The following is a 14,559-nucleotide window of genomic DNA, read 5'->3' on the forward strand; positions in this document are numbered from 1 at the left end:
TTGTTAGCTAGGTAACCATAGTATCTAGTCAGCAAACCATCACTGTCTTGTTAACACATCTGATCTGCACAGTGGCTAATGTTGCATGGCTAATACCTAGTACTAATTAGTAGGTAACGTTAACACCAGTTACATTGCCAAGTTTGCTTGCTGGTTGTTACCTCCCTACCTCCACCCATGTGTCCAATACTCATTCACTAGATTAGTTCTGATGCCGACACTGCACCTGCATTGAACTTGTGTCATGTACGCCATCATCGTCTCACTGGCACTTCTATTATCAAAAATCTCAACTCAAGATGCTTATTATCCCCATTCCCCTGTTAGTGGACATGACAAATCATTAAAAGCCTTGGAATCTGTAATTTCATGTGAAGAACAAGCTGTGCAGATGTCTGGCAAATTCTAGCCATGCAAATTATGTCATGTTTTTTTTTCAGGCTTTCAGTTTGGGGCTCATATTAATTTCTTTTGGAGATTTCCTATTTTCCTGCTTGGCTCACATCATTTCTTCTTTCGTGCGGTGAGGGATGTGCACACATCTGTTACCCTGATCACTCAATAATTGTACGCCTTTCAAATCCAAACACTCAGCCGAGCTTAAGTCACTGTTAATGAGGCTGTACCAGGGAATGAGTTTGGTCACTGATTAAAATACATCGTTTCTGACCTGGCGTCCCTCCATTTGATCTTTTCCTTGACCTTTCAAACATAGACTCATCAGACTTCATCTTGATGCTGGAGAGACTTAACAGAATATGAAAAGATTGGACATCACACAGATTTTTTACATCTTGCTGTCTGCAGGTGGCCATTTTTTTCCCACGCTTCCTGTACTTTTTTTTTCCCCTTGTCCAGGCACGACTCATAAAAATGAAACATGTTCGAAATAATTGTGAAGAGAATAAAGTCCTTCACCTTCACACACCATGATGTCATCTGAGCTCATCGGATCCCATCTTGAAAATGAGCCACGATGTCCGAGTCGTGGCTGTAATCGGCCTGAAAGTCGTGTAGTGAGTCAGCGGTAGAGACGGCTCCTGGAAGCGATTCTTCTTCCACTCTTGGTGGATCAGTCCCAGTCAGTGACCTGAGTAATGGTGACGCTCAGTACAGTATTGTCCTCTGCTGCGTTGCCGTGGTGACAGCAGGCGAGAGTACCAGCATGCCAAAGACAAGGTTCTGCAGAGAGTTGAGGAGTCACCGAGTCTCTGACCTTTCTGTCTGTGTGGCTGACTGCACTGCCATTTATAGACATGGTGGCGCGTGCGCGCGCACGCGCACACACACACACACACACACACACACACACACACACACACACACACACAGGCATAAAGACTGGGCTGGGATGAAAGAGGCTGTAGGATTTTATGCTTTTGTTGAAGCGCTCTCTCCGTGTCTGATATCTCTTTACCTGCTTTTCCCAGTCAACCTCAAATCTTTTTTTGGTATAGCTATCTGTCCCTTAACACCCCATTCCTGCATTCGCTACATTGGCTGCCAGGGGTTTCCTCGTATCAAATTAAAATCCCTGGTACTGGCATACAAGGCTACTACGGGAGCTGCAGTCCCGTACCTCCAGGCCACGGTCCAGTCCCGAGAGCGGGGGCCAACGGGGTGGCACCCGTGCCCCCTGAAAAGTGATTGCCCCCCCCCATCCTCATTGGGTCAAAGCACTGTCAGTCTGGCTCGTTGACTCAGGATGTGGAAGACCTTGCAGCAATGTGACTCTGCTCCTGTGCCATGCGGAGGAAAACATAAGAGACATTTGAGATGCCTCTTAGGTTGCCACCCGTCCCGTTTAATGCCGGTGGAATACAGAATAGTTAATGAAGAACAAGGTGTTGCGTTCCTTAACGTTCCTTTGTTCTGTATTTTCCCCAGTGTGCTTCCTCACACTGTGTATGATGACGCGTGTCCGCATTGGCCGTTGCCAGGTTATGGAGTCGCGAGAGGGCGAGCGGCAGGAGTTGGACTGAAATGTAAAAATGGCCTCTTCTTCTTCTTCTTCTTCAAGCCCTCCTCAAACGCAACAGATTGTGAAATATATCGCCATGAATATGACTCTCTGTGGCTTGAGAGTGTGGGAGAGAACGAACACAATTGAATTGTAAAGTGTGCCACAGGGTTTTCTGTCGCCTGTAGTGGAATGTACGTGATGCTAAGCAACACACTTCAGGAAGCGGCCACAGTTAAAATGCACGAGTCGAGACTCGAGCAGCAATTTCACAATTTCTGCCACCACAGGCATCACCTGAAGCTGATACAGTAATGAGATTACACTTGTCTGTTTTTGTTTTATATTTGGAATATGATCTGAAAACTAGGATTGTAGGTATATTTGGCTGTCAGCATAATGTCACTGTTGTAGTACTGCACACTGGAAGTGCAACATACTATTTAGGACTATTACTATTGCAGAAAACAATCTGTAATTGATGCAATTGGATCCATGATGGTAATGATTCCAGTAGTTATGATTAATACTGAACAACTAAACAATGTTTATCTAATTATGGGGACGACAAAGTTCCTGTCTCAGTCCAATAGTACAATATCAAATATGTTTTCCTGCTCCACTTGCAACTGATCTTACTCCTGTATTATAGCAAAAAAAAAGAAGTCTGCCTGAGTCTTATTTCTTTACCTAGCACTTCTCTATTATACATTAACATTTCTAGACACACAGGAATGATGGCTACATCTGCTGTCTGAGCACTGTGGCTTTGACCCTTGCACTCCTCTATATTGGTTGGTTGTAGTCCAGGTCTGAAACTGAATTGTGAATTGTCTGTCAGACAGTCTTGTGTATGTCTAAATTCACTAGTCTCTTTTTTTTTCTAAGCAAAATTCTGATTTTAAATTGTATAAATCATAATCTGCTCAGTAACAGTGTTGAGCTTACCAGCCAAGGCTCACATCTAACCAGAATTTAGCTTGTGGCTGGTGGTAATTTCAAGCTCTGGTTGTAATGTTGATGTAGGAATTTAAGCTCGCTGTAAGTCGCGCCGGATAAGAGCATCAGATGGCGTGAATGTAAATGTGTCTTTGTGTGTCTTGTCTGTCCACCTGCCTGTGGCTCTCGTTTCTCCCCAGTATCTCTGAGGTTTCCTCTCCTGTCACTCTCCTCTACGCACTAGATCTAAAACTGCAAAACACCCCCCCACCCCTAAAAAAATAAAAAAATAAATACAATTCTCCCCAGTGTTTTTGACAGCCATGTTTCCTACTCCCAGAGCCCCGGGCTGTTGTCAGAAAAGCCCCCTTCATTCTCTCCCCTCTGCTGTGTCTCCCAGAGAAAAGCAGTCTTTTTCATCTTCTACCTCAAGGTCCCTGGGTTTAATGTGTAATCCCCGCCTCAGAGGCTGAGAGCCGGAGCGAGCGCCTGGACTCCGCCGGGGCTGCGGCAGCTGCAACTTTCTCTTTCTGCACATTAGACTCACAAAACGACCGTTCGCCGGTCTCCGAGGCCTCGTGCGGGAGGCACAGACGAAGAAAACAGTGGAAAGGCGCAGACGCGCCCAATGAAGTACACACACGTGTGCGCCTGCACCGCAGAGTACACCTGGTGGAGTTGCTGAGGACACACACACAGGATTTCAAGACAGTTGCACTGTACACTGTGGCAGGAAGACTGATGGAAAGACTAGAAACTGAGGAAAAACTAGTCATTCATTTTGAGATTCTTTGCAATTGTTAGTCTTTTAATGCAGCGGTTCTCAAAGTTCACAGCCACGAATCCCACCGCTATCCTTAGAAATACAAAGAATAGCTTGATTTTAACTATTATTTCATTCATTAGTTAGCTCAGTAAGACATATTGTATTGAAAGAATAGATTTCACTCTCCTCCAGTGTTACCTCTTGACTTTTTGCAGGAGTAAAGCATTTTGTCAAATCACTCAACATTTTTTAAGATGCATATATATACCAATACTCTATGGATGTCTATCTCTTTCTTCAGCTCCTATTCTATTACTATTCTATTTTCCCAGCAGTTGGCTCTTACATGACCGTTCTCTGTCTCCTAGGCACCTAGACTCTGACCTTTGCACTCTTTATTTTTCATTGCTTGTAATTTTCGGCGATCTAGGAATTGAAGCGTATTCTACTATTGCGCTCATTGTAAGTCGCTCTGGGTAAAAGCATCTGCTAAAATGTCATGTAAAATGTAAACCCTCTTTGAATTTCCCATTCACATTCTCCTCCCATTCAGCGCTGGGGATTTGAACCCGTGATCTCCCGGCTCCCAAGGTGGTCTCTATAACCTCCGAGTCCAAGTAAACTAATCTGCTGTCTTTCTCTTTGTCTTTCACAGAGTACGCCGAGAGCATCGGAGACGGGAAGAGCGAAGAGTTCAAAGAGTCCGAGCAGAAGAGGATCATGGACCTTCTAGATAACTTCTAATCACCCGCACACACACACACACACACACTCACACACACACACACACACACACACACACACACAATTCTTGAAGGCGAATTGACCAGCAATTACAATCTGCCAACACACCCCCTGAATCCCAAGCCATTCCCTAACTCCCGCATCGTAGAAAGCGGGAAGAACAGATTTAAGAGTCTTGATTGATCTGAGTGAGACGGCGATCATGACCTTGAGCCACCCGAAGATCCAGGTGGCAGCGGCCGTCTGTGTTTTTCTGCAATATAGCTAAAATGTCACTGTAGAAACAAAAGGAGTGGAGCTCGGAGGAGCTGCAGTACTGTCTATATACAATGATGAAGACTGCAAAATAATTACGGACAGACTTCGCCGAGATGTGCAAACTCATCGCCGACATCTCTCCCTCAGGCTCTCCTACTTCGTCTGGTTTGTTTGTTTCCGTATTTACGTGTAAAATATTTTGTAATAAAACATTTGGTAATAAAATCCCGATTGGATGTTGGGTCTGTTTGATTAATGTCACGGCTTAGGGAGCGAGATTGATAACCGTGCGTGCGAATCTCATTAACGCCCGCAGTCGGTTACTGTTGCACAAGGTGCGGACGGGGGGAACAACAAAGCTCAGCGAGAGAGCGGCCTCGCATCAAGGCAGACTCAGGTCTTGTTTGTTTGTCTGCGGCTGTAACCCGCCCACCGCCGGATCTCGGCATCCCACCGCCGTCTCTCTTTGTGAAGCTGTTCACACACATCAACGGCGCAGTGTTATTATGGTGAAGCTGCATACACAAGCAGACCTACTGTGTTATTATCCCTTGTCTTGTAACCTGAAGGTTTAGTGTAGCGCCGTACTTTGCTGCGTGTCAGTTTGCGTGGGAGACATTCCCAATTACTGCTGCGTTTTATGTGTGTGTGTGCGTGTGTGTGTGAAGACAGCCAGATCAATACAGACAGGCAGGATGTTTTGGAGAGACTATATCAGGAAACCCACATAAGCTCCATTTAGCCATTAGTCCAACATGACATCTTGATGGTGTACACTAGTATCAAACTGATGAAAGTTATGTGAGGATAGGGTCTTTTGAGAAAAAAAACATATTTGATCATATTTGATTTTTGATTGTATTGGTTGTGGTTTACCTTCTAATGATCACCGACAACAGGTTATAGTTTGCCCACTTCTTTATTTACAACTACATCACTGGATTACATTGGACTGTATTATTGATACAAGCCCTGATGTCAGCTTCAACATGATGAGAATTATGCTCTACTGTGATGCTCAGGCAGCCATTGGAGCAGCAATCTCTCCAATATTTAGAAACTGAGAGGAGATCCAATCCAGAATAGAGGAGAAGGGAAAGGGTACTTATCTTTGGCAGTAAATGCTGAGTTGCCCTCATTCGTTAGCTTGTCAGCAGAGGTGGGGTCACAATTTGAATTACTTGAGACTTGACTTGGGTTCTGGTGACTTGGGACTTGACTTTGACGACTGGTTTCTAAAGTCTCGACAAAAGATCTTGTGTTTGTGTAAATGACTTAGGTTGAAAGTGATGAGATTTGTTCCAGCAGACGACTGAATTTAAATTCTGTTTTCTGAATTTGGATGGAATGACTGAATTTATTGAAGCTGAAACTGATTATAGAAATCAAACTCATGATGCTCTTACCAAGTTTGTATGCTATTAATATGATATTGCATTGAAAAGTTCTAGATATTTTTGTTTTCTTTCTGTCTTCTTGATTTGTTCTGACTTGACTTGCTGTTCTACATTTAGACTTGAGACTTGACATTAATGATATGGACTTGACTTGGATTTGACTTAGTAATCTACATTTAGACTTGGGTCTTGACTTTGAGACTTGTGCCTCAAGACTTGAGACTGACTTAGGACTCGAGCGAAGCTGACTTGGTCACACCTCTGCTTGTCAGCTATTGTTTTTCCTTTTTGACTTCACAACATGCAAGTTAATTCCTGGCCTGTTAGCATTTGAACCTTGAACCTTGACATAGAGTCGTCTGACAACAGAATGGAAAGATATGTCAATGAGTCGGAGGTGATGGAAAGTGGGCTTCTCAACATTACAGGTAACGGTGAGCGCTTCCCTTCCCCTCACCTCTGGGTTGGAACTCCTGCTGTGTTCACATCATCTGGGAATAACTGTCGGAACGACTTGGAAGTGTCGATGCGTTTGAACTCGTTTGACACCGTCAAGACACCATGATTGAGGTTTTCTGTAGACTGTTGATCCTGATACGTTTTTTCACACTTCACACTTCACTTAGTGAGGGAGGGAAACATTTGAGTTCACATTTGGGTTTTACAGCAAATCAAACATTGCAGTGTCAACCACAAATGACTTGTGTGATGAAAATTAATTGTATTTTAAATGAATATAATCATTCTCTACATTTGACTACAGATATTCCCTTGTTGGTGACATTAGGAAGAATCCAAGTATTCAATATTTTCTAGTAGTATTTTATCTGAAAGCTGAACTCATCAGAACTTTTTACCATCTGAGGTGAACGGTATTTTCAAGCAGAGAACTTGTATCAACCGTCATTCCCATATGACACCAATGCAGCATCTATCCATACCGATGTCTCAACTCATCTAAGAGTATACCGTCTCCGGTTACCGAGCCGTGATCGCGGCAGGAACCGGGCGGCGTTTTTTTTTTTTGGGGGGGGGTGGAGGGCAGGCCGTTCGCCGACAGCTGTCACATCTGCTGCCTTTCGCAAGCGGCTCGGCGAGCTCTAATATCGCTCCGTAACAAGTAAGAGGGGAGCGGCAGGGCGTCGTTTGCATATTGTATTGGCAGAGGAGGCCCGGCCCCATGCATCTCTTATCAGTGATTATGACTGCGGCGTGTTTAACAGCGGTTGTACAGCAATTTCACAGCCGAGGGGAGGGAGAATAATTGTATTTTCCGAATGACTGAGTGCGAACACTGTGCCGCTGTGCTTTCGGGCTCCTTTCTCTCGGTGCGGACTGAGAGGAGAAGGTATTATGTTATTGAGTGTAGGCATAAGGAGTGATGTAGTGGGTAAATAAAAAGTGGGTAAACCGGGGCGTTGCTAGACTTAAAGCCCTGTAGGTGCGCAGGCCTCCAGCACTCGCCGTCCCTACAAATCCAGTTTAAATCCACGCCTAGTTCAGCAGTGACAGCATGTGTATTGAGGGTGACAATAAGTGTGTAAAGACTGTATATCAGAGACAAAATGGTGAGAGATGAAAATGTTTGTTTGCAAAAAAAACATACAAAGACATAGACTATCTCCAGGCACAATAAACATTAAGTAAGTAAGCTCGCCATCCTGGATGCTATACACAGATCAGGTCGCATCAAAAAAAGGAAAAACAGAAACTACAAAAAAAAATACAAAGATCAATGGGTGCCTAAGAGAAAGCTGAAATAGCCTGGGCTATTTAAAAAGACTTGAATCGTCCTGTCTGCTGCAGCAGGTGTTTTCAGTCCCATTAGAGCGAGCTGACTCATACAGGCCGCTCGCTATGAAGAAATCAGCAAAATATTGCAAAATGTCACCTGTAGCCTGTTGTGTGCTACAGTGTGACAGCTGCAGCTACTAACTGGAATTGTCAGGGAAGTTTGAATGACACTTTTCAAGAGACAGGTCCCAGGTACATTTCTATTTCTACACTCCAAACCATTTCCAAACCTTTGACTGCATGTGAAGGTTCTGCTTGATGGTCAGTAGCTCTAAGGTATGAGGATAGCAGCAGTACAAGACTGTCAGCCAGGCCACTATATGCTACAGCTGAAGATTATTCCTCACAATGATAATATCACAATATGTGAAATGACATTAGATTAGGATTTTCTATGGTATACGTTTTGATCTATAGTAGCTGTGAGTTTTTGCTGTGATGTTTGTATAGTATCTAAAATTTTACTGTGGGAATACGATAGTTATTTTTTTTTAGTTTATGTCACAATGAAATGAAAAAATGACTTTTTCACTTTGTTAGCTAATTCTCTTTATCATAACATGCAATACAAGTGAGGAGGTTTTCTCTGTTATTCCTTCAAAATCAAGGAGATGCATGTCATCATCTTGTCTAACAAGGCGGATGTTGTCAAACTGCCCCCAGGCTGTGACGCCTTGTTGTGGGAAAGGTGCTTAAGAGCGCTGAAGACGATACAAGCGGTGACACATTGCTTCATAAAGTCCAATAACCCATATCACAGGGCGACTTGTCATTACACAGACAAATTCTACCCTCCGCTGTCCAATAAGCAGACGCACGCTGAGGCTGCTGCTCAGAGCCGGCTCTTCAGCACCATGGACAGAGACACAGCAAAGACACGCAACACTCCACTGGGAATGGAAGAGAAGGATTTGACATGGAAATGGTTGGGAAGCCCTGTTCTATTAAACAGTGGTGTGAGTGTTATCTGTGAATTCCAAATCCCTTTTATTTGCTAAATACTATAAATGAAAATATAATTGATTTTTGTTCATAGTCAGCTGGAAATCACTTTTTCTATTTACGACTACATTACTCAAGTATTATAGGCCTACCCACTGGTTTGTATACCCATGTGTCAGCATATTAACTCATGATTGATAGGCTGTTGGGCTTTTGGAATACCTATGTGCTCAATCACCACTACACCAGCATTTGTTTGCCAACCTTTTAATCATCCCGGTGTTGTCAGAATTTGGACTGTCTCTCAGGTATCTTGTGTGTTGTGCCTTGAGGAATATTGTTGAAAGAGGACAGACTTCTCTGAGTAAACTAATTTACCAATTAAATCCATGTAAATGTTAATGCTTTAATTGAAACCAAACGCTTTATAATCTGCTTATTCACAGTCATTCACGTCTGCGCATTGTTTGCATTTATAAAAGTTACGGTGCTTGTCTCCGATTGGCTGAGTCGTGCTCAAACACCTGTAACGGCACAACGGTAAATGTAACGATATAAATGTAACGGCCATTGTTGGTCTAACCCTGTCAACCACTCTGTTTAGCTAATGTTTAAGAACTATATGCTTGGCGGCAGAACATTTAATTCGTTATTATTCGGTTATCTTTTATTGACTACAAATAAAAGATGTAGCCTATAAGCACTTTAGTTTTTTTTAGCAGTGGTGTGTGTTCCCGTCGTTTTATAAAAGCGTATCGCTTTAATCAAAATTCAGCCTTGAGAAGTTTAACGACTAAATCATGTGTTTCATATCACTCCGCCTATAATTGATATTCCCCCACTGCAAACCACTCCCCAACTGGGAGAACGAGAAGTGTCCCTCCGCCGCATGTAGACCCGGCTGAACGGCATCGGGAGAGCCAGTCAGTCAGTCTGCTGGTGCTGAAGGAAGCTGCGGCGACTTTTCGCCTCTCCGCCTCTTCCATTTCACACAGGTATCTAGTCCCTTCCGCGCTAAAACAAGTCACCTGGATTTAAAAAGAAAAAATATATATATATATTTTTCAACGTGTACTCCACCCGATGTGAGAAAGCAAGAAAGGAAAAGGAGACAAGAACAAAAAGAGAGATGGGAGCGTTCAGGGTGCTGCTGGGGAGTTTACATTACATGGGACTCTGTATGCAACTTAGTGCCTCCACAAAGCAAGCTGGACACGCCGAGATAGAGAACCACATCTCCGGGAATGGTAGGTGTGAAACCCGCCTTGAATCCGTATGTTTTTTTGTATTTTTGTTTGTGTCTGAAAAGGACGGCACAGTTGATGCCTGCTCACATGCAGAACAGGAATATTACAGAGAGCAGCAGAGGCTGTAGGGGTGATGTTGATATCGTTGTCAAGTAATGCAAATGTGTTTTCCTTTTCTTTTTTTTCACTGCATGAGAATACTTTGTGGCTTTATGCTTCTTGCTGTGAGGCATTAACAGCATAGGAGTTTCAGCATTTAGGTCTATGCAATGAATAGATCAACCTATCATTCAGTCCAGGCATGTCCACCTGTCTGTCTCATGAAACCAACAGGGTATTGTCATTTGGATATACACAGCCATATCAAATCCTTCAGTCATTGGTTAATGTGATAGCCCTTGATAAACACGGTAGGGTTATGTACTTTGATGTAGCCAATGTAATCAATGGTGTAACAGCCCATAATATACGGTCAGCCAGAACTCAGGAAGGACAGGTTGTAACCGTTCTGTGAGGGCTGCAGTTCAGTAACAGTGCTTCTCATTCTCTATGCTTCTGATCAGTGGCTCATCCCAATGTGACAGAGGTGATGTCAGCTGGTAGATGGAAGTTACCATTTTCTGTTAGTATTCCCATTCAGTCTATACTTGGATTCAGACCAACATTCAGATCCAGTCTCTTCCTCCTCCTCATGCAGCAGCACTAGATCCTAAATGGCCTCCAGGGCCTCCAGTTTTTACACTTTGTTGCGTCATACGAACCAACACGGAGGATCACGGCCATCGTCGCCCGGCTCTCCTGTCATCTTGGGCTTGGCCCGCCAATCTCCACAGATGCCGCGCTGTCAGCTCTGGCAGATGTGCGGGACGCCGGTCAGGCACAGCCTTGAGTTGGCCTGGGTGGAGAAATGAAGCGAGGGGGAGGAGGAGGTGATTGCCAGCAGGGCTAAATAATACCCCAGTGCCCTTGAGCAGGCAGTGAGTGTTTGATCCATTTCCTCTGCCAACTTCTGCTCCTCCCTTTAGAGGTGCTCTGTATCAGCAGCCCTGGACCCAGGCTTATTAAAGCATATTGCATGTGTTGAGGAAAACAGACCCGCGACTCTTTTTGGGTCCCGCCGCCTGAGTTAGCATTGTAAAGTTTAAAGCTGCACTAGGCAAAATTTTTATGTAAAAATACATCTCTGTTATCAGCCTGCAAGTGTGGCTGCAACTTCTCTTCCCACAGGAAATTATGAATTGAAACTTCAGAGTGAAATCCAAACTGTCTCCTAAACAGCAGCAGAGAAACCTGGACTCACCGACATTAGCTATTTTCCTCTCTGGTCTCTTTGGTCTCTTTGGTATCTTTGGTATAAAGCATCACAGACCGGTCGGGTCGGTAAACAGTTTACTGACGTCACCTTCCAGGATTTCTGGGTCCTTACATTTCAAAGTTACCTCTCGCTCCATTTGGTGCCTCCAACGTGTATTTGCCTTGTGCAGCTTGAATATTTCACCTGAATATGAATACACCCATGGTGAGGTGTTGGCGCATTGTTAAATTCATAACCTTGTCAAGGACCATTTCTATCAGAAGCTGTGTAGTTTAAATGGGGTTATGTGCTTGTGGGAGAAGGCATGTTAGAATAGTGGTGTGTGGAAAAAAGTGTGTGCTCAGACTCATGTACTTTAATACCTAATTACAGTGTTAAAATATTAAGTAGCTGTTCATGTGCATTGCAACACTATAATTAGTAAAGTTCAGAGTGAAGTGTAACCTAGAAAGTCTTTGACCAAGTGATGATGGATGAATTCCAGGTAACATTCAGGGATGTAGAGGAGTTTACCACCTTTGTATTTGCAGAATAGAGTTCATCCACCTTTTAGACTGTCATAAATCTTTATGAGGTGAATTTATAGTGAACACCACAGTAAGTAGCATTAAGCTGATGCCGGTTATATGAGGATAGGGTCTTTTGAGGACAGAATTCAGAGGAAATTCATGCTTTTCTGAAAATATAACTGATTTTGGTTATTTACCACCACATCACTAGGTGAGTTGGAATAGAGGGAAGATAGGGAAAAGAAAGTAAAAGCTGAAAAGTAGTAAGAGAACGGAAAGTAATGAAAGAAAAACAGTTTGCGAATCCTTATTTGATTTGCAGAATGTTCCATTCTGCGTCTGCCCACACACTGTTTTGGTCATTGATACTTTTCAATTAACATCTCATTATGGTGTGGTTATCCAGCGAGGCGATTATTCCAGCCAATCAATTGCCTCAATTAATCTGTGAGGGGTAAATGAGCCGTTAGGCCGGTGAGACGCTGAAACTTTCCAATGGAAACACAGATTGTAATGAGACACCGGGAGCACAAAGGAGCTCAAAGACATTTGGATTATTGGTTTTGTTAAATGTACCATTTTAACAATGCCAACAATATGCTGCAGAACTTGACTTGGTTTTGTGATTCCAGTCGACTCCCATCATGCTGTTTTACCCCTAATGCCAAGCAGTGCTATTTGAAACGCCATCGTACCCAGCAAGCGTTTGATGAACGGCGACGCGCAGGAGGAAGCCAAGTTCAATGTCAATCCAAATGAGAACAAAATTTATACTCCGTGATATTATGGCACGGTAAAAAAATCATATTAAAACAGCTTTGGAAATTGTTTTGAACTTATATCAGAAAGATGTTTAGGTCCAGATTTCACAAAATAAACTTTCATTCTGCCGCTGTATTTACACAGGTGTCTAACATGCTGCAGGCTGTCGCATCAACATCTATTCAACGCCAAAGTGTTTGCTGGGTAGCAAAATGGATTGGAGGCAGGGTCTCTACTGGGCGGACAAAGGGAGATATTCATGCCTGCGAGGCTTCACACAGGACCAATCTTTTACACTCACCCTATTCTGACCTCCATCCACAGAGAAACCAGCGGCGTCCTGGGCCCCATCGTAGCAGATTGCATTTGAACCACTTTTTCCAATTCAACAGACCAAACATTTACCATTCTGTCAAGACAGAATCCTCCATGGCTAGGGAGAGATATCTGGGCTTAAAAGGCTTCAGGCATGGCTGCTCCGCTACACAATGACAGCATTCGTCAAGAATCTATTGGCTGCATCTACGAGTGTAAACCAAGTCCATCAGACAGTTCAGACAGGCATGGCACGATGCAGCTACAGCCTGCGATAGTTAAGCCTCCTTTACAACCCTGCTTTTATTGCATTATATACTCCTTATATGATAGATTTATCATATATGAGAAATGTAATGGTGAAACATATAGGAAAGTGAGGCTTTACAGCTAGAGCAGTGAGGCAATTACATCACACAACTGTTAGAGACTGTTCCACTCAGAACTGTAACAGTGGCCAATGCAGTATCACTGGCAAATATTCAGCAGCAGCTTGTGGGGTTTAGTGTCATCTTCAGCAAAATCAGACACCAAGTGTCTCAGTCTGCTCCGAGCTTCCCTTTTACTCTCAATCCAGATTCAATCAGTTCTGTCACCTTCTGCTTTGCAGTCCTACAGAACAATAACAATCGTATAAGAACAGATTACTGTAGGTATCTGTAGTAAAGCTGCACCAATACCATTTTTTTCAGAATCAAGGTACTTCAATAAGCAGATCGGCCCATATGAGTACCAGGCCAAGCACCACTCAGTTAACATTCATTCATCCCACCTGATGTTGGCCTGTTATGGAACAGTCACAGGAACGAGTGGTTCCTTTGATCAAAATATCCACTGAAAGTTGTGTAACAATCCTCACAAATGGCGACCTGTCAGCATTTTCATGTTTGTTTCATTTCAATTTCAGAAAACCCAAATTGATGCTCATGTGTTTTACGTTTTTCAGTATTACAAAGCAACCCCAAGAGAATATATTTAATATATTTTTTAAGTTACTCTAGAGTGAATGAAACTATAATTATTTTTACTCACACCAACATTACTTATTCTCTTCTTCCAAAAGTGAGAATGATGAATTTTCTGCTTTTATTTTGAAGGCAGAATGTCATCACTTCCTGTATTATTCTAACTGTCTTGTTTCCCTTAATGTGTAACAATTTTTGCAAATTTTGGACTGGAGGCATTGTTGATCTTTGGGGTATATTCGACTTGTTTTGTCAAAGTAAGTCATTCTTAATTCCTCCCATCGCTCACAGTAAGAAGTGAGATCTAGCTCGTCTTTCCTTGAGTTGCCAGGTCTGTCTATACATTGTCAGTGATTTTCTCAGTTTTCTATCCATCACAATGGTGAAATATCCTGCCATTGTGCACTCTGTTTAGGGTCCATTACAGTAGAAGTCTAGTTTGCTTTGAAATTTGGTCGTTTCTTTCCAATATGTGACGACACCTTCTTTGTGTTTTGAGATCTTTGGGCCAGACAACCCTTTTATCCTCCCTCACTCTCTCTCTTTCTCTCCTTTTCAGCCTCCGTAATTGTATTGGCTAGAGAGAGAGGCAGAGAAGGAAAGGAAACTGTCAGAACCCGCAAGAAGGATAGATGGCGAGAGCGGG

At 43.2% G+C, this 14,559-nt stretch overlaps 2 protein-coding genes across 3 annotated transcripts in view; both read left to right on the forward strand.

The window, feature by feature from the left end:
• Window positions 1-4,898, forward strand: part of ctnnbl1 (catenin, beta like 1) — a 52,573-nt gene extending 47,675 nt beyond the window's left edge. For both annotated transcript variants that reach the window (XM_071911155.2, XM_071911158.2), the window contains one exon: window positions 4,321-4,898. In XM_071911155.2, the coding sequence (XP_071767256.1) occupies window positions 4,321-4,409 (89 nt within the window). In that variant the 3' untranslated portion in view covers window positions 4,410-4,898. The remainder of the gene's footprint in view (window positions 1-4,320) is intronic.
• A 5,031-nt stretch (window positions 4,899-9,929) lies between these two features.
• vstm2la (V-set and transmembrane domain containing 2 like a) overlaps window positions 9,930-14,559 on the forward strand; it is a 45,059-nt gene continuing 40,429 nt past the window's right edge. Inside the window, exon 1 of the mRNA XM_071911173.1 lies at window positions 9,930-10,047. Coding sequence (XP_071767274.1) covers window positions 9,930-10,047 — 118 coding nt within the window. The remainder of the gene's footprint in view (window positions 10,048-14,559) is intronic.

Source organism: Centroberyx gerrardi, chromosome 14, assembly GCF_048128805.1.
Source record: "Centroberyx gerrardi isolate f3 chromosome 14, fCenGer3.hap1.cur.20231027, whole genome shotgun sequence".
In the NCBI taxonomy this organism is placed as follows: Eukaryota; Metazoa; Chordata; class Actinopteri; order Beryciformes; family Berycidae; genus Centroberyx; species Centroberyx gerrardi.